This window comes from Symphalangus syndactylus, chromosome X (genome assembly GCF_028878055.3).
Source record: "Symphalangus syndactylus isolate Jambi chromosome X, NHGRI_mSymSyn1-v2.1_pri, whole genome shotgun sequence".
In the NCBI taxonomy this organism is placed as follows: Eukaryota; Metazoa; Chordata; class Mammalia; order Primates; family Hylobatidae; genus Symphalangus; species Symphalangus syndactylus.
In genome coordinates, this window is record NC_072447.2 from 142,713,939 (window position 1) to 142,740,129 (window position 26,191).

Consider the following 26,191-nt stretch of genomic DNA (forward strand, 5'->3'; position numbering starts at 1 on the left):
CTATCCTTGAGGAGCTTTAAGAACAGGAACATGGGTTTTCAAGATGGCTGACTAGGGACATCAAATGCCAGTTGTCCTCATAAAAAAGATCAAAGTCACTGGTGAATGGACATCTTCTGAACTGAAAACTGCGGGAAGAGAGCCAGGACCTGTTGGAGAGCCCACAAGAGAAAGCTGGGATACAGAAAAGAAAGAAGCGAGAGTCTGGCAGAGACTGTCCCTTGAGGAACTCAAAGATCCACGTAAAGGGTAGGTGGAAATGCTTCTCTGCTTCCCTCACCTCGTGATAATCTCCTGACCATCAAACTGCTGGGGAACCCCTCTGCCCTCCTTACCTAGGGCAATGCCATCAGTGGCGATATAGGAGCTTCCCAGGGACAGAGATCTGGGTGGCCAGCTCATGCAGGCATGTCAGTACTCCCCTCAGACCCAAACTTAGAGGGCAGGAACCATTCTGTTTGTGCTGCTGTGGTGGGCCAATGCCCTACCTAGGGGAATCTCTGCCCTTGAGTTATGACACCATCAGATTCCCTGCAAATATACTCCAACCCGCTCTGACTTTGGCAAGCTCGGGGGGAGCGGGGGCGATCAGTGAGTCCCCAGGGAGCTATGGGATCCCTGGAGATCTATCCCTTGGCATGGAGTGCCCCTAAGGGGGAGGTAAGCACAGCCTGCTAAGGGCCCTCCTGGGACAAAGGAAATGTGGGCACAGTGACAATCATTGAAGGGGGTAGCACTGAGGGCCAGGAACAGTCATGGAGAGGGGTCATTTCCCACTGTGCCCACCCCCTGTACACACTGTTGTTGATGCAGCCAGCAGCAGTTCTTCCCAGTGGATGGTGGCGCATATGTACCTGGAGAAACTTTTCACCTTTTTCGCAGTGGCTCCACCCATGCTGAAAATGAGCTCATGCCAATTGGGCTTTCACAAAGGGTAGGGCCCAACTCCAACTCCCTACACAGAGCAGCAGCATCCCAGCAACAGACAGGTAAGCTGCAGAGTTGTCTGCTCTGAACTTGGGGTAAAGGCTCGGCCAAAGCCCATTTTGGTGGCAACCACCAGAGAGATGTATCCGTGGTCTGCAGCCACACTGTGACCAGGAACCAAAGGATAAAGTCTATACGAACTGAAGATTGTGAGCCCTATGACAAGGGCATAATGGAGAAGCGGATCATGTTCCTACCTGCACGGGATGAAGAGCTGGTGCACCCCTCCTTGCTCCTTTCCCCAAGACCTCAGCATACCCCAACCTGATCTCCAACCCCTGCCACCATCCTTCCCTCAGGGTAGGTGCTTCCACTCATCATCAGCCTCCCAGAGGAAGAACTGACTCTTACTCTTAAACTCCACCTACCAGACTGAAGCGTGAACTGCACCACCAAATAAATAACTTGCTGCCAGAAGGGCTTAGTGCTAGTACACATGCTAAGGTTTCTGACACCTCCACACCCTTAGCCCTGCGGGAGGCAGTGTGTCGGCCCTTGCGTCCAATACATCACTACAGCAAACAGCATCTGAGAAAGCCACTGCACTGAAGCTATCCACAACCAAGGAAACCATACAGAGCCTTGCCCCGCCGAAAGCACCCAGAAACAAAGCCAAACAATCATACACAACATATACCACAGTCATATCCTCAAGGGAAAAAAGAATTAAAAAATAAAAAATGTCTCATCCAAACTACAGCAAATTCAAAAATAAGAAGCAACAGATCCCTCAGATGAGAAGGAATCAGTGTAAGAACTCTGGCGGTACAAAAAGCTGGGGTGTCTTGACACATACAAAGGATTGTACTACCTCTGTAATAATACAGGCTAAACAGAATGAAAAGTCTGAAATGACAGATAAGGAATTCAAAACATGGATTGCAAGGCAACTCAACGAGATCCAAGAGAAAGTTGAAACTCAACACAAAGAAACCAGAAAAATGATTCAGGATATGAAAGACAAGGATAGCTATAATAAAACAAACCAATTAGAACACCTGGAATTGAAAAATTCAATAAAGCAATTTCAAAATACAGCTGGAAGCTGTAACAATAGACTAGACCAAGCAGAAGAAAGAATTGCAGAGTTTGAAGAGCAGTCCTTCAAATTAACCCAGTCAGATTAAAAAAAAAAAAATCTCAACATGAGCAAAGTCTTTGAGAAATATGGGATTATGTAAAGCAACAAAATCTATAACTTCTTGGCATTTCTGAGAGAAAAGAAGAAAAAAAGGCAACATGGAAAATATATTTGGGGAATAATTCAGGAAAATTTCTTGAACCTTGCTAGAGGTCAACATCCAGATACAAGAAATTCAGAGAACAACTGTGATATGCTACACAAGTTGACCATCACCAAGGCATATAGTCGTCAGACTACCCAAGGTTAACAAGAAAAAAAAAATCTTAAAGGCAGCTAGATAAAAAGGAAAAATTACCTAGAAATGAAATCCCATCAGACTAAACAGTGAATTTCTCAGCAGAAATCTTAGAAGCCAGAAGATTGGGTATGTAGTTTTAGCCTTTTTTTTTTTTTTTAGGAGACAAAAATCTCAATCTGTCACCTAAAGTGTAGCAGTGGTGCAGTCATGGCTCACTGTAACTTCTGGGCTCAAGCAATCCTCCCACCTCAGCCTCCCAAGCAGCTGGGACTTCAAGCACGTGTCACCATGCCTACTTATCTAAAAAAAAATTTTGTAGAGATGGGGTCTCGCTATGCTGCCCAGGCTGGCTGTGAGCTCCCAGGCTCAAGTGTTCCTCCCACCTCAACCTCTCAAAGCACTGGATTACAGGTATAAGCCACCATACCTGGCCTTTAGCCTTCTTAAAGAAAAACAACTGCAGCCAATAATTCTATATCCTGCTAAACTAAGCTTCTTAAATTAAGGAAAAATAAAGTTTTTCCCAGACAAGCAAATGCTATGGGAATCTGTCACCACCAAACCCATCCTATAAGAAATGCTTAAAAGAGCTCTAAACACGGAAACAAACGGATGATATTTGCTACTATAAAAGCATATGTTAGTAGAAAGTTAACAGATCCTATAAAGCAATTATATACTTGAGACTACCAAAACAACTAGCTAACAACACTAAGACAGGAACAAAACCTCACATATCAATATTAACCTTGAATGTAAATGGCCTAAATGCTCCACTTAAAAGACATAGATTGGCACAATGAATACAAAAATACCATCTGTTAGGCCGGGCGTGGTGGCTCACACCTGTAATCCTAGCACTTAAGGAAGCTGAGGCAGGAGGATCACTTGACGTCATGAATTCGAGACCAGCCTGGCCAACATGGTGAAACCCCGTCTCTACTAAAACTACAAAAATTAGCTGAGTGTGGTGGCAGGCACCCGTAGTCTCAGCTACTCATGAGGCTGAGGCAGGAGAATGGTTTGAACCCAGGAGGCGAAGTTGCAGTGAGCTGGGATCGCGCCGCTGCACTCTAGCCTGGGCAACAGAGTGAGACTCTGTCTCAAAAACTTCAACAGACCCATCTCAGGCGTAATGATGGCCACAGGCTAAAACTAAAGGGATGGATAAAGATCTATCATGCAAATAGAAAACAAAAAGGAGCAGGGTTTGATCTTCCTGTATCAGATAAAACAGGCTTTAAACCAACAACAGTAAATAAAAAGACAAAGCGGGAATTACATAATGAAAAAAGATTCAATTCAACAAGATTTAACTAGCCTAAATATATATAGACCCAACATCAGAGTGCCCAGATTGATAAAACAATCATCCCTAGACCTAAGGAAAGAGACAGAGAGCCATACAATAATACTGGGGGATTTTAAGACCCCAATGATAGCACAAGACAGATTATTGAGGCAGAAAACAAAGAAACTCTGGACTTAAATTGGACTCTTGACCAAATGGACCTAATAGACATTTACAAAACACTCTACTCAACAACTGCAGAACATACATTTTTCTCATCTGTGCATGAACATTCTCTAAAATTGATCACATGCTTGGTCATAAAGCAAGTCTCCTGAAATTCAAAACGCAAAATCATATCAAGCATCTTCTCAGAACAGAGTGAAATAAAATTAGAAATCAATACCAAAGGAAACTCTCAAGACCACATAAGTACATATAAACTGAACAACTTGCTCCTGAATAACTTTTGAGTAAACAATGAAATTAAGGCAGAAACCAAAAAACAATTTTGAAACAAAAGAAAATAGAGACACAACATACCAAAAATTATGGGATATGTCAAAAGCAGTGTTAAGAGGAAAGTTTACAGCACTAATTGCCTACATCAAAAAGGCAGAAAAATCTCAAATGAACAACATAATGTCACACCTAAAGGAACTAGAAAAACAAGAACAAACCAGACCCAAAGCTAACAGAGAAATAACAAAGATCGTAGCAGAACTAAAGTAAATTGAGACCAAAAAAATCATACAAAAGATCAATGAAAAACAAACAGACCAGTAGCTAAATTAACCAAGAAAAAGAGAAGATTAAAATAAGCGCAATCAGAAATGACAAAGGTGACATCACAACTGATACCACAGACATACAAAAGATCCTCAGAGACTATTATGAACATATCTACGAGCACAAACTGGAAAATACAAACGAAATGGATAAATTCCTGGAAACATACAACCTCCCAACATTGAACCAGAAGGAAAAAGAAACCCTAAACAAGCTATGAAACTGAATCAGTAATAACAAATCTACTAATCAAAAAAACCCAGGACCAGAGAGATTATAATTCTATCAGATGTATATAAAGAGTTGGTACCAATCTTACTAAAACTACTCCAAGAAAAATCAATGAGGTGGGATTCCTCCATAACTCATTCTACAAAACTAGTATCATCCTAAAATAAAAATTTGGCAAGGACACAATAAAAAAAGAAAACTATAGGCCATTATTCATGATGAACATAGATGTAAAAATCCTCAACAAAACACTAGCAAACTGAAACCAGCAGCACATCAGAAAGATAACTCATCATGATCAAACGGGTTTTATTCCTGGGATGCAAGGATGGCTTAACATATGCAAATCAATAAATGTAATTCACCACATACATAAAACAAAAATTATATGATCATCCCAATAGATGCAGAAAAAATATTCAATAAAATTTGACATACCTTGATGATAAAAAAAAAACCCTGAGAACAAACTAGGCATCAAAGAAACATACCTCAAAATAATAAGAACCCTACATGCAAACCCACAGCCAACACCATACTCAATGTGCAAAAGTTGAACACATTTCCCCTAAACACTGGAACAAGACAGGGATATCCACTCTTACCACTCCTATTTAACAGAGTACTGGAAGTCCTAGCCAGAGCAATCAGGCAAGATTGCTAGAATACTATGCAGCCATAAGAAAAGTGAAATCATGTCCTTTGCAGCAACATGGATGCAGCTGGAGGCCACTATCCTAAGCAAAATAACTCAGAGGCAGAAAATCAAATACCACATGTTCTTACTTATAAATGGGAGCTAATCAGTAAGTACACATGGACATAAAAATGGAAATAACAGACAATGGGGACTCCAAAAGGGGGAAGACAGGAGGGGAGTGAGGGTTGAAAAACTACCCATTGAGTATTACGTTAATATCTTAGGTGATGGGATCAATGGAAGCCCAAACACCAGCATTACACAATATAACCACATAACAAACTTGCACGTGTACTACCTGAATGTATAACCCCAACCCACCCTCCAAAAAAAGAGGAACGCCGATCGTCCTGAATGAGAATTTAATTATAATTCTTAAAGGCGAGAAGAGAAAAACAATACTTTCCTCTGGGTTTCTTTTGGTGACAGAATAACAATGAAATTAGACTAAATGAATTTCATTAGAGTTTCAATACCTTTTAATGTGACTAACTATATGTTTGTAACTTTTTAAGTCTCATAATTTTCATATATAATATTTAGAAAATTCCAAAAATATTAAGAATTTAAAACTTATTATTTCAAGCAGATCAATGGCAGTGTCCTGCAATCAAGTCTGAAAAAGGTAAGCCTGTAAGTTAAAAGCATATTATTTTAAAGTATGCAGGCCAGGAACGGCGGCTCATGCCTGTAATCCCAACACTTTCGGAGGTCAAGGCAGAAGATTATTTGAGGCCAGGAGTTCAAGACCAGCCTAGCCAACATGGCGAAACCCCGCCTCTACTAAAAATACGCAAATTAGCTGGGTGTGGTGGCATATGCCTGTAATTCCAGCTAGCTACTCCGGTGGCTGAGGCGTGAGAATCACTTGAACCCAGAAGGCAGAGGTTGCAGTGAGCCGAGATTGTGCCACTGCACTCCAGCCTGGGCGACAGAGCAAGACTCTGTCTCAGAAAAAAATAAATAAATAAAAATAAAAATAAAATAAAATAAAGTATGCAAAAACATACTCTGGTCTGTTAAACCAGGTTAGATTAAGCTCTCATGTTGCTCACTCTACCTTAAATTTCCTTTCTGCTTACCTATCTCTCAAAATCTTACCCCTTCGTCTAGGCACCAGCTCAAACAATGGCTATAGTACCATTCCCTACACGTCAAGACTATTTGATAATATGTGCATAAATATATGGATAGCTTAGTAAATATTCAAAAGACCTGAGTGAAAACTGATTCATTCTTCTAGGTTACATGAATTTACCTTAAAAATCATTCCTACTGGCTGGGTGTGGTGGCTCACGCCTGTAATCCTAGCACTTTGGGAGGCCGAGGTGGACAGATCACGAGGTCAGGAGATCGAAACCATCCTGGCTAACACGGTGAAACCCCATCTCTACTAAAAATACAAAAAATTAGCCAGGCGTGGTGGCGGACGCCTGTAGTCCCAGCTACCCTGGAGGCTGAGGCAGGAGAATGGCATGAACCCAGGAGGTGGAGCTGGCAGTGAGCCGAGACCACACCACTGCACTCCAGCCTGGGCGACAGAGCGAGACTCCATCTCAAAAAAGAAAAAAAAAATTTAAAAATTTAAAAATTTAAAAAAAAATCATTCCTACTAACAGCTCAAAATCTGGTGTAATTTTTCATACTTGCTATAACAAATAAATCTTTAAGCCCACTTAAACAATAAAACTAAAGATTTCAAACTTCGAGATTAAATTACTAATCTGGGGCAGATCACACCCAAAACACTGGTCATTAAAATAATAAGAGTATCATTTTCTAGTTACTTGTCTTCAACTGCAGTGGCTCCAATTAAATTCATGTTTGTCTCAATATCATCGAAAACTTTTTCCATTTTTTCTTCTCTGTCTTGTAAGGCCATTTTTGCCTCTATAAGCTGTCTGTTAATTCTTTCATAATCATCTGGAGCAATTTCTTTGAAGGCTACACACAGTGTCCGATACCCATCCTAGGAGTAAAGTAGGAGATCTGTAGTTATTCTAATAATAGTTGAAAAAAAAAAAAAAAACCACACCCTGTAAATACTCTTGCTTTAGCCATATGTACAAGAGAAACTCTGACACATATTTAGTTTGAAAAAATGAAGAAATTACAACTGAAAGGGTAACATTCAATTAGGTTCAGAAAAAGGAAGTAACAGTTCTTTTAACAAAGGTTGTTGAAAAGTCTTTAAGGCTGCAAACTGTGACCTGAAACTTGCTCCAGGATAATGTTTTATATTAAGATAAAAAAAAGTAATATTATAAAATCCCCAAATACAAAACATAGACCGCAAAAATAAGCTAAAATGTATTTAAACTGTCATTTAAACAGAAATCCAATAAACATAGTCATCTTCAGCATTTCTCTGCTTACTTATTGGTGGGGGAAGGAGTATAGGCTCACCATTGCATTACGTTCCACATGGACTTTAGTTAACTCAATTTCATGATTTTGCACTCTGGGAAAAACTGCCGAGTCTGCTCCTTTACAAAAGAGAAGTATGTCTCCTAAAATAAAGAACCATAGTACTTGACTTAGAATTTTAAGGCTGGTATTGTGGTTTTAATAAGAGTACCTTTTAAAGCAGTCTCTCTCACCCAAGTGTTGTATATTCTGAGCACGCCTTGCAATACTCACCTAAATGGAATGAGGAATCTTGGCCTTTAATCTGTCAGAAAGGCATGCACCACCTCTTCAGGTCATTATGAACACAATTAATAAGCCAGAGTTTACAATAGGCACCTCTGTTAAAATATACTTCCTCCCACCAATTCACGGAGGGCTGGGCTTGTGTCAAGGAGCTGCATCTGAATTTCTTCTGAAAATGTATGCCAGGTGCAGTGGCTCACGCCTGTAATCCCAGCATTGTGGAGGGCCGAAGTGGGAGGATCACTTAAGCTCAGGAGTTCAAGACCAGCCTGGGCAACATAGGGAAGACCCTGACTCTACTAAAAATTAAAAAATTAGCCGCGCATGGTGGTACACACCTATAGACCCAACTACGCTGGATGCTGAGGTGGAAGGATTGCTTGAGCCCAGGATGTCAAGGCTGCAGTGAGCTATAATCTTGCCACTCCAGCCTAGATGACAGAGTAATACCGTGTCTTAAAAAAAAAAAAAAAATACAGTGAAGCCATGGCCTAGAGTATACATATGGCATCTACAGATGTCAAGAAGAAAGCTCAAGCTCAAACAAGCTGAAATAATTTTGAATAAACTATATTAACTAGCTTCTAAAACAATGGCTTGATAGTTTTTACTGATGAGAATAGCTTTGTAGAATGCTGGTATAATTGCAGCTTTAGATCACTTCACACACCCAGGAAATATTCACAGTTGTGCACTAAGACAGACACTTTATCCTTATAAGGGAAACAACTGAGGTCAACAAATTAAAAAGTGTAGCTCTGAGGTCAATGACCTTTGTAGACCAGTTCCACAGACATTTCACTATTTGCTGTAGAACATGTGGACGTGCACACATAAGAATAGCAAGTATTTGAGATGTTAAGTGTTTTTTTTTGTTTTTTTTTTTCATTTATTCTTACACATCCAAAGTGTATTTCAAAATTCACAAAACAAACTCCATGGTCACTTATTAAAATCAATTTCATGACTTTCCAATCACACCACAAAGTATGAATTAAGTGAGATATGTTCCCCCAAGGATCTGTCTGTATCCTCCCATTCTCACATTAAGGAATTTAGAAAATTTAATAGTAAAAAGTAAACTACTGGGAAATAAATCAAAAATTTTTAGAAAACAAACCACCTGAGCACACCACACACACGTATCTGAGAGCCTTCGAATAAAGCAGGAACGCTCGCCCATGGGTCTTGCAGAATCTGAGCAGAAGGCAAACCACCATGGTGCCTCCAAAGACATGAGGGAGCCCAGGATTATGGTACCAGTTCCCCTGCAAAGGGCAAGCTTTACTCTGTTCAACAAAGAACCTGAGCTCTGGAGTGAAACTGCAATGCCATTTCCCAGAAACCAGGCCCTTAGTCCTCTCTACCTCACCTGTTTCCAGGGAGTGTCAAGCAGTAGGGGAACCAGGAAGGTCAGTGAGGGATAACAAGCAACTCCCTATACTCAAGGATTCTGCTGCTAGTAATCCCAAACCATCCAACTATGCTGGGTGGCTGCATGTAAACATTACTGGTAGACTGGTCAGTACCCTGAACCATATAAGAGTCATTCTTTCAGTTCCTGTTCGAACACCCAGGGCAGAGGGATATGGTTCTGCTACCAAGAAAAGGCACATCCTGTCATAACAAGGGTTCTATCACTAACTATTTGGTAAACAGAACATCTGTGCTTAAAAAAATACATGAAGGCATATGCAAAAGCTACTGCTTTGCATGACTTTCACTAATCCTACACTACTACATGAAATGATTCTCTTTCCTGAAAGAGTGAATCAACCAATAAGCCTACAAATGAACAAAGAGAAAAATTCAAGCTTTTCAGACATGTACCTTCTTGAGTCTTCACAATTACACTCATACGTCGCCGGACGGCATCAAAGTTTAAGGTGTGAAGAAGTTCATATCTTTAAGAGAAGAGAAATGAGAAAAGTAAAAAACCTAGAATATACTGAGAAAAATAAAGCACAACAGAAATATGTTAAGATATTTAAACATCTTAAATCAACAGACAGCTATCCTCTTTGCATGAGGGTCACTGGTTGTGTGCACAACTGGTACTTTCCTTTGTCTTAGAATTTCTCTGAACATAGAACATGCTGTCAGAGGACACCAATGTTAGTTAAGGGGTATTTATAGCCCCTCACTATATTACTTAAAATGGTAAGGAGAATGACCACATAGAAATGGAGAATAAAGAGCTGTCCCACCAAGCCATATTTGGAGGGATCTAGAAACAGTCCCACTCTGCCAATTATTTTAGCAGCATTTATGTATGGAGTGCCAGGCACAGTGCTAGGTGCTGGGGAATAGAGGTGAATCTGCCTGAGTCCCTTCCCTTATGCGGGTCACCATATGATAAGGGAGACAGAGCACAATGAGATAACCACCCTTCTAGTTTCTCAAATACTGTAATAAAAGCACTTACAGGGAAGATATAAGAACACAGAAGGAAGACATCTGAAAAGAGGTTTCCTGGAAGAGGACATGCCTGACCTGGGTTCTGCAAGGGTAATATGATGAAGAAAGGGGGCCATGGCATTCTGAGTAGAGGGAATGAGCACGGCAGCATGAGAGCACATGGCCCATGGAAGACTTTAAGTAGTTCACCAACTCCCAAAAAACTCATTGATAGGGGAATAGTAAGAGATAAAGCAAGAAAGGTAAACAGGGGCTGGAAACACATCTTTGTGAGCAATTTCTGGAATTTGGGATTGTATTGTAAGAGCAAAAGAAAACCAATAAAAGGGTTTAAACAGTGGAATGACATGATGAGATTGGTCAAATGTGTGTGTGGATGGCTGAACTAATCAATGGAGAGACACAGAAGAGTTAAAATAAGAGTTGGTTATTAGAAAAAGTGAGAGGAAATATTTCCTGGAAAATAAACAACTAGTATTTAAAAAAAAAGTATTTACTACATAGCTATAAACAACTAGTATTTTAAAAAAAAAGTATTTACTATATAGCTTGTTTTGGTTGGGAGTGAGGGGGTCATTAGTCTTGCGAGAGTATATGTATAAGACATCTAACGTGGCATCTGGTTTGCTGTTGGCCAGATGGGGGCACTGTTGCAGATGGGCTAGAATCTAAACTCTGACAATGACCCTGGGTCCCTGTCAGTCAGACAAGAACCCTCCTCTTGGCTTCTATGAATCTCTCTCCAAAGGGATGCATTACCCAAGTACCTGTAAACGTATTACAGGTTTCTGAGATGGGTCTCAGGAGATCCTAGGGGCCAGAATGAAAGTCAGATAACATAATTATATTTCAAGTTCAGATGAAGAAATTCAAATTAATCACAGAGCCTAATTAAAATCCACCATTAAGATAAGGTGGCTTTGTTCATTAGGGTCTTTGTGGCAAAAGAGGAAATGTGAAGACACTGGGGCATCAGAGTACTTGCGCTGAGGCTCACACCTGAACATTCCGAACAAAACAAGGCTTCTGGTTTACAGCAAAGCTGCCTTTACTGGCTGGGCTTGCAATCCCAGAGTGATTACTTGGACACTAGATAGCAGAAGGTTTCACATATATTCACTGATTTTTCCTGTAACATGTGTTAGGGACCTGAAATGGCATCTAAATTTGAGAAACATTCCAGGCAGACTCTCATTCTGGCTACTGGACCCAGATGTGAACCAGATTAGAATTTCTACCTCAAACTCCAGTTTCTGCCATTCTATGTAACATGGCTTCTACCCCAACTATATTTACATAAAACTCTGAACTGGAAGAGCAGAGTCCTGTATTTTTAGTGGCATCATTTCCTTTGCTGCCTGAATCCACTTGAATTTGACTATGGGGTTAAGAAATGACAAACATCAAACACAGAGCTACTTACTCTTCTATTTCTTTTCTTTGGTTCTCTACTCTCATATATCCATTTCGATTTCCTAAAAATGTGAACCCGTACCTATCAAAAACAATAAAAAAGACCTTGTGTATCTCTAAAGAATGATTAATTTTTTTATTTTTTATTTTTTTTTTTGAGACAGAGTCTCGCTCTGTTGCCCAGGCTGGAGTGCAGTGGCACGATCTCAGCTCACTGCAACCTTCACCTCCCAGTTTCAAGCGATTCTCCTGCCTCAACCTCCCGAGTAGCTGAGATTACAGGCGTGTGCCACCACACCCGGCTGATTTTTGTATTTTTAGTAGAGACAGAGTTTCACCATGTTGGCCAGGCTGGTCTTGAACTCCTGACCTCAGGTGATCCACCCGCCTTGGCCTCCCAAAGTGCTGGGATTACAGGCGTGAGCCACCCCACCTGGTCTAGAATGATTACTTTCAATGGCGTAACTCATGCTTGTTTATGCTTTTCTTCTCTTTCATATGATCTCAACATATAACTGTACTTTCTTTTCCTGGATAAGTTGATAACAGAGAAAGTCAATGCCCAGCCACAATTATTGTAACCAAGGGAGAGACAATTTGGGTTTCTGATTCTATGGCTAACACACTGGGTGACCTTTTAGCCACTTAATTATCTTGAACCTCATGGGTAAAACTGGACTTTCGGTTCTCAAATGATGTCAAAGCACCTCAGAAATAACATGTGTTGTACAAAAAGTGGCCATTGTTATGTTATTTGCAAAACATAGTATGAACATTCAGACTTCTGGCTGGCATGCATAAATAGTAAAAGGCAAGTAACACCTATATGTAACTATTTTCTTTTTAGTCTTAACTGGTTAGGTGTGGGAATTTTCCACAAATTTTTGGCTAAAGTAGTTACGTTTTTTATTAAATAATAGGAGATGTATGTGCTAAGGTCACTGAAGCAAACGGAAAAAAAACAAATAACTTCTGTCCTCCTGTGATTTCACTTTCTTAGGGGAAGCATAAGAAAGTATACTTTACTTTTTAGCTCCTTTCACCAAAGCTATTTCATCTGGTGAAGAGGAGATATAGGTTAATTCAGCTGATTCTGTAGCTCCATCAACAGCATCATTTGTTTTGATTTCTACAGTATGACATAAACACAAGGCACGTAGAAACAGCTCTTCTCGATTCTGTGGAACAGCAACAAAATAATGATTATTATTTTTAATTTGATCACTCGGTAACTAGGCAGTGAATAGAGAAAATATATTAATGTGAGAGAATGTTATAACTTCTAACAAACTTAGTAGCAGATACGTATAAATTCTTAACACTCAAATCAGCTATATATTCTCCTAGTACCTAATAAGAGTTCCTGGTTCTCAGCTAGCATACCCTATAGGCTGTGTTAACTCATTAAGGTTATCGTGGCACCACCTAAGCCAAAGCAGTGACTTCTTCATGGCCTAAAAAACTTCATTCAGTATCTAATTCACAATCTAGCAATAGCTCAAGTGTAGGGAGACTCTGGTTAATTTAATGCCTAGACACTCCTGAGACTTTAATCATTTGAACAGACATCATTCTTGGAGGAGCTTACATTTTAAAAGACAAAGCACAAAAAATTATGATCATACAGACAAGCAAGCTTTTACCCAAATGTCATTTCCCACAATTCTCTTTACTTGTAAAATCTACTCATTTACAAATTTCAGAAGTGTCAGTAAAACAAGAAAGGTGAAGCCAACAACAGTTATTCTAAAGTCACTGGGCACAGTGGCTCATGCCTGTAAACCCAGCACTTTGGGGGCTGAGGGTGGTGGATTACCTGAGGTCAGGAGTTTGAGACCAGCCTGACCAACATGGTGAAACTCCGTCTCTACTAAAAATACAAAAAGATTAGCCAGGCATGGTAGCGGGTGCCTGTAATCCCAGCTACTCGGGAGGCTGAGGCAGGAGAATCGCTTGAACCTGGGAAGCGGAGGTTGCAGTGAGCTGAGATCATGCCACCACACTCCAGCCTGGGCAACAGAGTGAGACTCCAATCTCAAAAAAAAAAAACAAAAAAAACAAACAAAAAAAAACAACAGAAGTCTATGTCATGTGTCTACCTAAAAATTATTTTCTACTATGGAATGTTAACATGCATACACAGATTGGTTTCTTATATAAAACAATAATGCAAATGCACCTTATCTGCTTTGTCAAAATATGTTAAAGGTCCATCAGTTTGAGATAATCCATCAACCTCTTGAGTTACACCTTTATATTTGTGGCCATCTATGCAGCATTCAATGAATTCCATGCTGTTTTCAGTGAGTGTTCCAGTCTTATCTGTAAATACATAATCCACCTAAAACAAGGACACAAACATATACATTGTTAGTTTCTTCAGTGTGACTAATTTTTAGTTTGCTGTAACGCAAAGCTATTTCCATATCCATAGGAAATCACCCCTTCTAAGACTTCTTGTCAAATGTCAGGGAATTACAGAGACAATTATTACCAAAGAAATGAGGAATAAATGAGTATTTTTAAAGACACTAAAATGGTATCACATGTCTAAGGTAGATCTACTCAAATGTAAAAGATGAATAGAAAAAAATGTGACTATTGGCCAGGCACGGTGGCTTATGCCTATAATCCCAGCACTTTGGGAGGCTGAGGCAGGAGGATTGCTTGAGCTCAGGAGTTCAAGACCAGCCTGGCCAACATGGTGAAACCCCATCTCTACTAAAAATACAAAAATTAGCTGGGTGTGGTGGCACACACCTGTAATCCCAGCTACTTGGGAGGCTGAGGCACAAGAATTGCTTGAATCCAGGAGACAAAGGTTGCAGTGAGCTCAGATCACATCACTACACTCCAACCTGGGTGATAAGAGTGTGACTCTGTCTCAGGAAAAAAAAAAGTGACTATTTTATCAAACTAAGAATGCTTCTCATGTAAGTTAATTTTTTTTTTTTTTTTTTTTTTTTAAGACAGGGTCTCACTCTGTCACTCAGGCTGGAATGCAGTAGCCATTATAGCTCACTGTAACCTCAAACTTCTCAGCTCAAGCAATCCTCCCACCTCAGCCTCCCAAGTATCTGGGACCACAGGCATGCACCACCACACCAGGCTAATTATTTCGTAACTTTAGTAGAGACAGCATCTCACTATGTTGCCCAGGCTGGTCCCATACTCTTGGGCTCAAGCCTTGGCCTCCCAAAGTGTTGGGATTATAGGCATGAGCCACCATGCCCAGCCAGTTAACCTGTTTGATGTAAAGAAGTTACATAAGTCAATTTTTCAAGTGGGAAGTAAGACTATACTGACCACTTATTTCTCTCTCTCTCACACACACACACACACACACACACACACACACACACACACACTCTCTTACACTTTGTGGGCTAGTATGTACATTACCCATTAAAAATTTTTTCCCAATAAATTAAATGGGATGTAACAAAATAAAACAGAAACTGACGAAGGTTTTTTTCCCCTTTTAAAAGTAAAATTTTCTATAAAAATACCGAATTAAAATAAAATGCACCACATCATATAATATACATAAGAATTAATAACAACATTAACAGTTACCTAATTAGAAGATACAGTATAGGTCAGTAGTGATCAAAACCATAACTGAAATTTCTTTCTTTTTACTATACATATTTTGGAAATACTCAAGTTTCCAAATTTAGAAAAAAAGCAGATAAAGTATAACACAAGTATATTTTCATAAATAATGGAAAATATAAGCCAAGAAATAAATTTGCCACTAAGATAAATCATTTTGAGCATTTATATTTTATCTCGGTTTTTCTCTCTTCTATTTTTAACATCTGGCTTTTGGAAACCCACAATTTTATCCTCATTTTGGCAATTTATGCTTAAATAGTTAAAATTATGGGCTGATAGGAACAAGCATAAGCACAAGATTAAGGTTTTTATTATGTAAGGGAGAAAGAGATGAACTACAGCAGTAGTTGCTTTCTAATTATTTTTCAAAGCTTTTCACGGTAGCAGCACTGGCACAAATATAGCATTCCAATCTTTTTTTTTTTCCTGTTAAGCCAGCCAAGTTTGAACTCTCTCTTTAAATTAATCCAAGTGGTATTACTTGTGTATCATGCAGATTCTTCCAGTTTAAATGAAATTCTTTGGGGCTTTTTTCTGATCAAAATTATTAACCTTCATTTTTCCCTGAAGGGTGTCCTGGGTTATTTCACCTCCTGCACTTGGATGAGCATTAGAATCTCTTCTGTTAGTGTCGAAGATGGTAACTTTAAAATATAAAGTACAATTTATTCACCTATATCAAACAGTTTGGGCAGTATGAATCTGGATACGTTGAATCTCACAGGTATATGCCTATAAATTATACCCAAATGCAGTAATTATCAAACTGTAGAATGCATCACATGTACTTGGAGGTCTTGTTAAAACTCAGATCACTGCTCTATCACCAGAGTTTCTGAATCAGTCGGTCAGAGGTAGGACCAGATAATTTATACTTCTAAGTTCTCAGGTAGTGTTGATGCTGCTGGTCCCAGGATCATATTTACAGAACCACCGCCCTAATATATGATCTATACTCAGAAAAAGAAGAGGAGTAGATTGACTGTAATTGATTTAACTATTCTCATATTTAACAGAGAGAAAGGAATGAAGGGGGAGGCTGCTGCTTTACTCTGGCTCTCAAGCAGCCTCTCTTCTTCAAGCTTGCCAAAAAGACTCCTCTATATCAGTAAGCTCAAAGCCATCATTTGCGTGATATTGTAAAATATATTTGATAAATATATGTTTGATCTTCCTTCCTGTTTCCTGACATAAAGCTCCTAAAGCCTTAGTATCTCCAGAGTGATAACAGTGTTTTTGTATGCTAATGAGATGACAAGTGGTTCGGGGCCGCTAGATAGCTTCAGGATGAGTGCAGGTCACTGGAAAGACCAAGGCATGATTACAGGGTTGGGATTTCAGCCCCACACCTGAACTCGGGAAGGAGGAAAGAGGGGCTGAAGGTTAAGCTTAACGCCAATGGCCAATGATTTAATCAATCATCCCCACATAATGAAGCTTCCATAAACTCCTCAAAAAACTGGGTTCACAGAGCTTCTGGATAGCTGAACACATGAAATTTCTTGAAGGATGCCCGGAAAGGTCATGGAAGCTCCACGCCCCTTCCCCCATACTTCACCCATCTCTTTATCTGTATCCTTTGTCATATCCTTTTATAATGAACCAGTAAACATGACTGTTTCCCTGAGTTTTATGACCTGCTCTAGTAAACTAATCAAATCCAAGGAGGGGGTCTAGTAAACTACTGGACCCCATTTTATAGCTGGTCAATCAGAAGCATAAGTCACAACCTGAACTAGCAACTGGCATCTGAAGTGGGGGGCAGTCTTATGGGACTGAGCCCTCAACCTGTGCGATCTGACACGATACACTATCTCCAGGTAGGCAGCATCAAAAGTGAATTGGAGGATACCCAGCTGGTGTTTGCTGGAGAACTGCTTGCTTGGTGTGTCAGGAAAAAACTTCACATACGTTGTGTCAAAAGTGTTGAGTGGCTATGTGAGAATAATGAAAGAAAAACAGGGTCTTACGGATAACTAACATGTAGGGGTTCCTGGAGGCTGGTGCGCCCAAGGAAGGTATGGAAGCTCAACACCCCTTCCCCTATATATCGTCCCACATGTCTCTTCATCTGTGTCCTTTGCAATATCCTTTATATGAAACTGGTGAACATAAGTAAGTGTTTTCCTGACTTCTGTCTGCTGCTCTAGCAAGTTAATCAAACCCAAAGAGGGGATTGTGGGTAGCCCAACTTAAAGCTGGTCGATCAGAAGTTCCGGAGGCCCAGACTTGCGACTGGTGTCTAGGAGTCGTGGGGCAGTCTTGGGGACTGGGCCCTCACCCTGTGGGATCTGATGTTATCTCCAGGTAGACAGAATTGAACTAGAGGACACCCAGTTGTTGTTCACTGTTTGTTGGTAAGAGAAACTGCTCCCTCCCACATTTGGACACAGAAGTCTCTGTGTTGTCTGCTGTGAGAGCACAGTAAAAACACATTTTGGGAGTTTTCCCTGAAACACATATTAATCCCATCATACAGAAACAATCATGTTAATATTTTGAGTGGTAAATGTGTATTTACCACTTGAACAAAAATGTAATCTCATTATGTTCACTATGTAATCTATTTTTCTCACACACACACACACACATATATATATATATGTATTTCCATATCAAGAATATAGATTTACATAATAACCTTTATGGATTAATTAGTATTTCATTGAATAAACTATAATTTCTAAAAAAAAGAAAAAAGATTTTCTTTTCCTATCTCTTAGTGAGACAACTGCTATAGGGTAGAAAAGGCTCTGAAGTATATGTTGAACATGTGAAATCATGTATTTTGTAGATCAAAAATTACCATATGGTTCAACTTAATGGAACACTTGGACTCCATCTTGGCTCCATCACCTACTAACTTTGTGACCTTAGGAAAATGTCTTTATCTCTATGAACTTCAAATATTAACCTTAACGATACCTGCTGCACAAGAATGTAGAGATTAAAAAATAAAGCTCAATAATAATGATCTATAACCTAAAAGGTGCTATATATATGGTGACTGTCACTGATGTTGACTTGACCAAAATCAAAGAGCACCAGGTTCTTTGCACTGCCCCATATTTTTTCTGATTGATTATGATCCCATTGCTATAGTTAGGTCTGATGTGTGTGTCTCCCCAGTGATATTTTTAAAAATTTGAGGGTTTCTTGTTTACTTCATAATAATACCTAGCACACACACACATCCCAGACAGTAAAAGGTGAATAACAGCTACTGGCTTGAATTATTGGAATCAGAATATATACTCACATTATAAAGTTCCACCATTAGGCAGAGCCACAAGATGGGAAGGCGACACAAAGAAGAGTAGCCCCACAGGTTTTTCAATATGGATTACAATCATTTGGTTGTCTAAAAGATTGATGTCTAATCATAAAAGACTGCATTATTTTCCAACTGAACTGAGCAGTCTACTTCCTTTTGTTTCTCATGTCAAGCACTGTTCTAAACATATCTTTCTATTTTTAATCCCAGTGTGGGTCACATTAAAAGAGGTTAAGCAAATGCTTGCAATGGTATGAACAGGAATTAAATGACATTGCCTTTAGTAACATAAAAAGTTACATAGATCTTAAATTTGACTCAAAGAAAAAACAGGTTACACTTAATTTTGTGTGTACTGGTTTACTGAATACTAAAAGGCCTAAGAAACTATTTCAAGACTTCTTTGCACTTTCATTTAGGTCGTTTCTATACATGCAAACTGATAACAATGGCAAGTTGCTTATACACTGTATTAATTGAAGTGATGGTCTGGTTATTAACTTAGTGATTTGACTAAATGACAACCACAGCTAGAAATGCAAGGTTTGGTGGGAGAAAGGAGTGGTGACTAAAAGGAAGACTGTAGCTTATTTTCACTCATCAAATTTACTAGATCATTACCCAAAGCTCTACTTTACTTTCTGCAGTATTAACATGGTCTAGATGATAAGAAGACTGCATTCCCATAGGTAATATGGAATCTGCTGAAATGAAGATCTGAAAGAGGTTAAGAGTCTCATCAAATGGAACCTGACCCGGGCATCTTAACTGTTTTTAGTGAACATTAAGTGTCATATTCGGAATGATGGCTATTCTATTTGTAATAGTAGTTGAGGCTAGCCCCAAGCTAGTCATGCTCAACCTTGGGTAGGTTAACACATACAGCCAGGCACTAAATCCAGAACAGGCAGATTTGCTCAGCATCTAGAATGAACCACTAAATTAACTGTCAGGGAAAGGTTCACTAAAGGTGGCTTATATAGTCAAAATTTTTTCTCATGCACTCTGCAAATTGATGCCTTTTATTGAGATTAGAGCAGTTCTACTCAGATAGCTCTAACCCTGGATGAAAACTTCTGGCCTAAAAGACAATGGTCAGGTATGGCAGCCCACATTGCCAACAAAATAACCTTGTGAGAACAATATCCAAAGGAAAAGCCATTTGTCCATTCAGTTTTTGTCCTATTCTTAGTGCCTTGGTATCTACACAGGATGTAGACTCCATGGTTTCAGATACCAGTGTCCTGAAGTCAAGTCTAAACAAAATGGTATCTGGGGAGTCCTTTCTACCTTTCAACTGCAGTTGTCATCTGGGTACTTTGATTTAGGCAAAGACTATATCAAGAGTAGAAACAGAAAGCAGGGACTGTGGAGAGGCTTAAAGCCAGGATAAGAGTTCTGAGGTGAGAATGCAAATCAGCCCCATTTAAACAAGTGTGAGGCCCTGCTCCAGCCACACAGTTTCATTAATTGAATTTGGAACTCCCAGTCACAAAAATGACATTTCCACAGTCTTGACATTCTAAATGTCATGGGAATAAAATGCAAGCCCAAAAATTCCTTCAGCTCACAAAGATCATTACATGACACAGAGTAAAATCAAAAAAAGGGGAAAACTTTCTCGATACTAATAAGAAAAGCACCTAAGAAATCATCACTTGAAGAATTACAGCCAGACTGTGTTGCATTGGAAAATAAATGCACCTGGGTTAGAATGGGGTCACAGTCTGGGTTACATTGGTATATAAAGAAGAATGCATTTTGAGGAGTGCATGCCCTCACGTTTTCCCTTCACTGAAATTCTTATACTGGAATAAATAACTCTGCTTGTTAGGTCTATATTCTACCTGATCAGAAATGTACCAAGAAAATGTCAATAGGACAACTCTGGTCAATTTTGCTTATGGAACAAAATACACTTATAAAAGAGCCATATTTGCTACCCCATATTCTATCCACAAATGGTTATAGATGGTGATGAAGACTGTCTGTTTCCTGTTCCAAAGCAATAGCTAATAATGTAACATCACCCAGTTCCAAGGAGAATTTCAGTAACGTTCAAATTTAATGCATAAATTGTATCCTTCTCAAAAATGCCAACAAAAGAACTGATGCTATAACTATGAAAACACTGCTTACCTTCATTACATGCCTACATTAAAGAATTTTCTCTGAATCACTTTTCCAAATGTGACATCGTCACATATATTGGTAATCCAGACTACACAAAAAGATATTTTCACTACGTTGACAAACTATTTTAAGTAAAACAATGCTCTAACCTGACCAAGTTCTTCATTAAGGTCTGATGTGTTAACCAGGGCTCCTTCATTAATTTCTTCATCATAAAAGTCCTTATCCCATGAGATGAAGAAGGAGCCCAAGAATTTCTGCATTTCTACTGTGACGTACATGGAGACAGGAATGATAAAGTTGAATAAAACCATAAATGATAGGAAGTCGGTGAACATTTTTAAAACCTAAAATAAAAGAGATAGTTCATGCTAATTAGACATATAATTCCATCAGACCAATATAATATAAAGGAAAAATTAATTTCATCTTTATTTCAATGCTGAAAACACTGCTCTTGCTATAAAGATGGAACTTCCTAATAACACTACATCATTGTAGTCAAAATTATCACAGTATGTGAGAACAACATTTAAGAACACCCTCATTTTTATCATTATTCTTCAGTATATACTACTTCTGTCAGTACTTTTTCACTTCTTTAAGTTCTCTTTGCTCACTCCACCCTAAGATATGAATGTGAGATCAAAGTTCATATGTAAGCATTCATTATGCTTTTATCGTGACATCTCACATACTCCTATTACGTTAAAATGCCAAAGCATCTTGCCAAATTGTTTCATCTTAAATTCTTATATAAAGAGCTAAAAACAAGCATAGATGCCTTAAGTAAAAGAAAAAAAACTCTAAATCTTCTTAAATATTTATTGGCTTAGAGCCACCATGTAATCGAGAGAAAATTCAGAAGCTAACAAAAGGTGCTGTTTCCCTGAGCAGTATTTCAGTGAAGGTTGGCTCAGTGACAAAAAATAGAGTTTCAATTTTCAGCAGAAAACAAATTACCTTCAAGGTCTCTCGCTCTTTCTGAGTCTTTTGGTTATACCAAGGTTCATCATTGTATGGGGTACTTTGCCAAACATACTTTAGAGTAGTGCATACTGCAGCTTTGGTCAGTAAGATAAATAAATATACAATCAGGAAAGCATTAATAGATCTGAAAAATAAGACAGCATGGATTTTAAAACCACCTAATTATTAATACTTAAGACATCAGCCAGATATGAATTAAACTACTGAGTCATCTAAAGCTTTTTCTGTGTACGACGCATAACTACAGCACAAGCCTTTGTATATTAACCTTAGTTATCATAGCTGCAGCATTACTTTCAAGTGGCAAAATGGAAAAGCTGGCCATGAACTGTTTATTGACCACCAATGCTCCCCCAAGTGCAATGGCTGACTAGCTGAACACACCTTATTAAGGTTCCTGTAAAGTGACAGGAGACATACACACATGCACACATACACACACCATTACTTACTCAACCCTTATAGAAGGAGTATCTTGTCTCCATTTCCCTGAATCCTAAATGTTTGGGGTAGAGGGCACGGTAGCAATGTGAAATCCTCAAGCTCGGTGTAGGTTCTTTCAGTTTAAAAGTGGAGCTATGGAAAGGGTGCCAGTGATATACTGGTTATCGATGCCAAATATAGGGTGAGGTCTATGGCAATGGCACCTGGCTTGAGGATCTACGAGGTACTGCTTCAACAGGTGCCAGGAGACCATTATCTATATTATAGAACCAACTTGCATATAGCAACTAAAGGACTCCAAACCATTAACTCCACTAGCAAAAAGCAATGAATTTACAGTTCAAGTAAACTCTGCCTTTTAATAGCTATGTGAGCTTAGGTAAGTCACATACCATCTCCAAGACCATTTCCTCATCTGTAAAGTGGAGAGGTTAACATGAATTACTTCACAGTGTTCTTCAGAGGACTAAACCAAATCAGACATACAAATCATTGAGCACAGTTTCTGGTACATAAACAAGTGCTTAAAATTGTAGTTGCTATTATAATGGATGTTGTTTTTTGTTATGCTTGTTACTTGGAATTACTGAGAAAGTAACTATTTTAATCAATAATGACTAAATAAATTGTGGGGCGTACTAACTTTTCAACAGCAGAACGTTTCTGAGATTTCCCTTGGTAGTTCAAAGCCATTTTGGTTTCCATTCCAGTGTAAACAGCAACTCCTAAGAAATTACAGAATATAATGAAAACTAAGAACTTGTCAACCAACTCCTCACCCAGCTGGCTCTATGAATTTTTAAGTCTGTAAAAGTGGGAAATCTAGGCCCTCTTCCACTCACCAGTTGTATATCATTTATAGGATAATTTTAATTATATATAGTATTTGTCATATTTTGTCTTAGTTTACCATGTTATAAATTCCCAACACCTAAATATAGGTTTAGATTAAATGGCAAACCTGCCATGTTTACTTTTTAATATGCACTATTTATTCACAGCCTTTACAAAGCATATTTTTTGATAAGTATATCTTAAAAATTGTTCACCATATATCTTCTCGGTATTTTTTAGCGTAGCTCCTTTCAGCAAGAGATTTTCAGGTCCCAAAGACCTACATAAAAAATGAACACAGCTTATCCAAACAAGCCAATAGCATCAACAACTCTGGGGACAGATTTTGCCCTGACACACACCTATCTCCAAGAGGTTCAGAATGTATCTGTCTACTTATGCCATATGCTTACTCCCCAGGACAAGCTGAAAGGTCCTTCACTCTGAAGTTACTTGAGGGTACAGCACAGATGGAAGCACAGTACGGGAGTAGCCAGCAACACACATAGGCAAAAAAAATACATGGGGGGGATAAAAGGATTATGAATCATGGATAGCAAGACGAGAACAGGACAGAGCAGCAGATCGCAAGACACAAAAGCAGAGAGCCACCGATAAAAAACTGGGAATGCAAACGTCAAGGTGGGAAAAATACACTGACATATTTAGAGAGAATAAACCCTCCTTTTGGGGGATCAATGGGTACCCTGTATTTCTTTAACTTTTTGAGTGTGGCTGTAAAGGCCAAGTGGAAAAGTTGCAGTAATTAATATGATGATAGAAGAGGAAAGAAAGCATCCCTTTTTGTTTGAAGTGCTTGATAAATTGTATGAAGGCTGATACAATTTATCATTTTACTGAAGTTTTAATTATCGTTTTAATGAAGCCTTTCATTTTACCTAAGTCCAGGTAGTTCTTCCAGCATTTTACCCACTGCTTACTTTCTCAATTACTCTCCCACTGTTCTCCAGTTATAATTCCAATGTTGTCAGCCACTTCACAACCGAGGATAATAAATACCATGGCTAGAACAGGTTTGGGAATATCATCCAAAGTGTCTGGAGCTCTGCTATTTTGGAAACCATAAGCATTACTTCTAACAGCCCCCTCCCCACAAAATAGAGACCCTATCACCACAACCCTACCAATCACAAGGTTAGTTGCTTATTCACCTTTATATTCCTACTTTTTTTTTTTTTTTTGAGATGGAGTCTTGCTCTTGTTGCCCAGGGTAGAGTGCAATTGCTCAATCTTGGCTCACTGCGACCTCTGCCTCCCAGGTTCAAGAGATTCTCCTGCCTCAGCCTCCTGAGTAGCTGGGATGACAGGTGTGTGCCACCACGCCCAGCTAAATTTTGTATTTTTAATAGAGATGGGATTTTACCCCGTTGGCCAGGCTGGCCTCAAACTCCTGACCTCAGGTGATCCACCCACCTCAGCCTCCCAAAGTGCTGGGATTACAGGCATGAGCTACCGCACCCGGCCTATATTCCTTTCTATAATATAAAGGTATTTGGCTATTTTAGTTGATTTAAAAGAAAAGTAGACCCCCCCCAACCAAAGGACAAATTAAAGAAACAGCAAACTTACCTGGCAACAGCCTCAAGACTATTACTGTAGATATTGATTCGCCCAACAAATCTGTAAAAAGAACAAAATTGCAAATGTGTTTTCTACATCCAGGTGAAATCCATGTACCAGAAATATGAGAATGAATGAAAATACAAATAATAAAACAGAGATAGATAAAACTGTGAATGACTACAAAAGCCTATTATATTTCTGGGGAAAAAAAAAGTTATGTTGAATTGATAAGGTGTATAACATTTTCATATAATTTTTAAATAACATGATGGGATTATAGGAGCAGAAACAAAGGTTCTCAATTGATTTTCAAGTTCTGTTTAATATCATGCATGCATACAACACCTTTCTCTTTTATAAGGTTATATAAATAATGTAACTTCTATCTTGGATCATGTGAAGAAAGGTTTCTGGTGCTAAAATACAATTTTCAAAACCACTAGTTCAGTAGTTCTTACACTTGAGTGTGCATCAGAATCACTGGAGCGCTTATTAAACCACAGATTTCTAGGTCCCATCCCCCGAGCTTCTGATTCAGGTTCCCCAGTAATGCTGCTGCTGCCGGTCCTGAAACCACTCTTTAAACCATAGTACTAGTCTTAGACAGTGAACACTTGAATGCCATCTTGGAAATGTCCAGCCTGTGACTTGTAGTTGATCTCAATACCAAGCTTGACCCAATCACTTAATAGGTGTATGGTAACCTGTATTTCTGCAAAATAAGGTAAAAATACCTAATCCCTCATTAACATGAGTGTTTTATAATCTGCATTGTAAACAGCATTTTCCCCAGAAAATAGAAATACATTCTATTACTCACATACACAAAATATGAAGGTTTGCTCATTCATTCATCATGTATTAATTGTGCCAGTGCTATACTAAGTGCTGAAGATGTACTAATAAGCAAAAAAGAAATGTTCCTTGCCCTGTAAAAGACAAGTAAATAGGCAATTACGATGCAAGTGCTTACCACTAGAGTGATAGAAGTAGAAGGTATTCCGAAGTCACAGAGCAATGAATTCAATCGTCTAAGGAAATAAGGAATAACCTTCCCTGTCCTATCATTCTCCTTCATACTTACAGCAACTGAAAAATGTGGGCATTTCCCTATAAATATGCAAGGGTATAGATATTGTTCTCTAGTTCAGGCAGAATAAGTTACTCCCTTTTCTGTGATTCCATAGACCTTACACTCACCTCTATTATCACCTTGTATAAGCTTAGCTTTATTACTTCTCTTTTGCTCACAGTGAGTCCCTTGAAGGTAGAGAATAACTGTTACACTTTTTGGCCCTAGTTCCTATCATCAAGGTGGATACAGAAGAGGAAGGGAAAGAGGAAAGAAAAAATGATGAGAAGGAGGGAGGTCATTGTTCTTGAAGTAGAATGAATACTTTGTTTTTCCACTATTAGTTGTTAGTGTAAACCACATCCAACCACTTGGTCAC

General features: G+C 38.9%; 1 protein-coding gene across 8 annotated transcripts in view; it reads right to left on the bottom strand.

Moving 5' to 3' along the window:
* The window catches only part of ATP11C (ATPase phospholipid transporting 11C), a 205,475-nt gene that overhangs the window by 47,431 nt on the left and 131,853 nt on the right, over window positions 1-26,191 (bottom strand). For all 8 annotated transcript variants that reach the window (XM_055267366.2, XM_063634309.1, XM_063634308.1 and 5 more), the window contains 11 exons: window positions 24,747-24,797; window positions 23,372-23,436; window positions 22,966-23,047; window positions 21,852-22,002; window positions 21,038-21,235; window positions 14,043-14,204; window positions 12,890-13,041; window positions 11,874-11,945; window positions 9,863-9,936; window positions 7,787-7,890; window positions 7,168-7,349 (listed from right to left, as the gene is read on the bottom strand). In XM_055267366.2, the coding sequence (XP_055123341.1) occupies window positions 7,168-7,349; window positions 7,787-7,890; window positions 9,863-9,936; window positions 11,874-11,945; window positions 12,890-13,041; window positions 14,043-14,204; window positions 21,038-21,235; window positions 21,852-22,002; window positions 22,966-23,047; window positions 23,372-23,436; window positions 24,747-24,797 (1,293 nt within the window). The remainder of the gene's footprint in view (window positions 1-7,167; window positions 7,350-7,786; window positions 7,891-9,862; window positions 9,937-11,873; window positions 11,946-12,889; window positions 13,042-14,042; window positions 14,205-21,037; window positions 21,236-21,851; window positions 22,003-22,965; window positions 23,048-23,371; window positions 23,437-24,746; window positions 24,798-26,191) is intronic.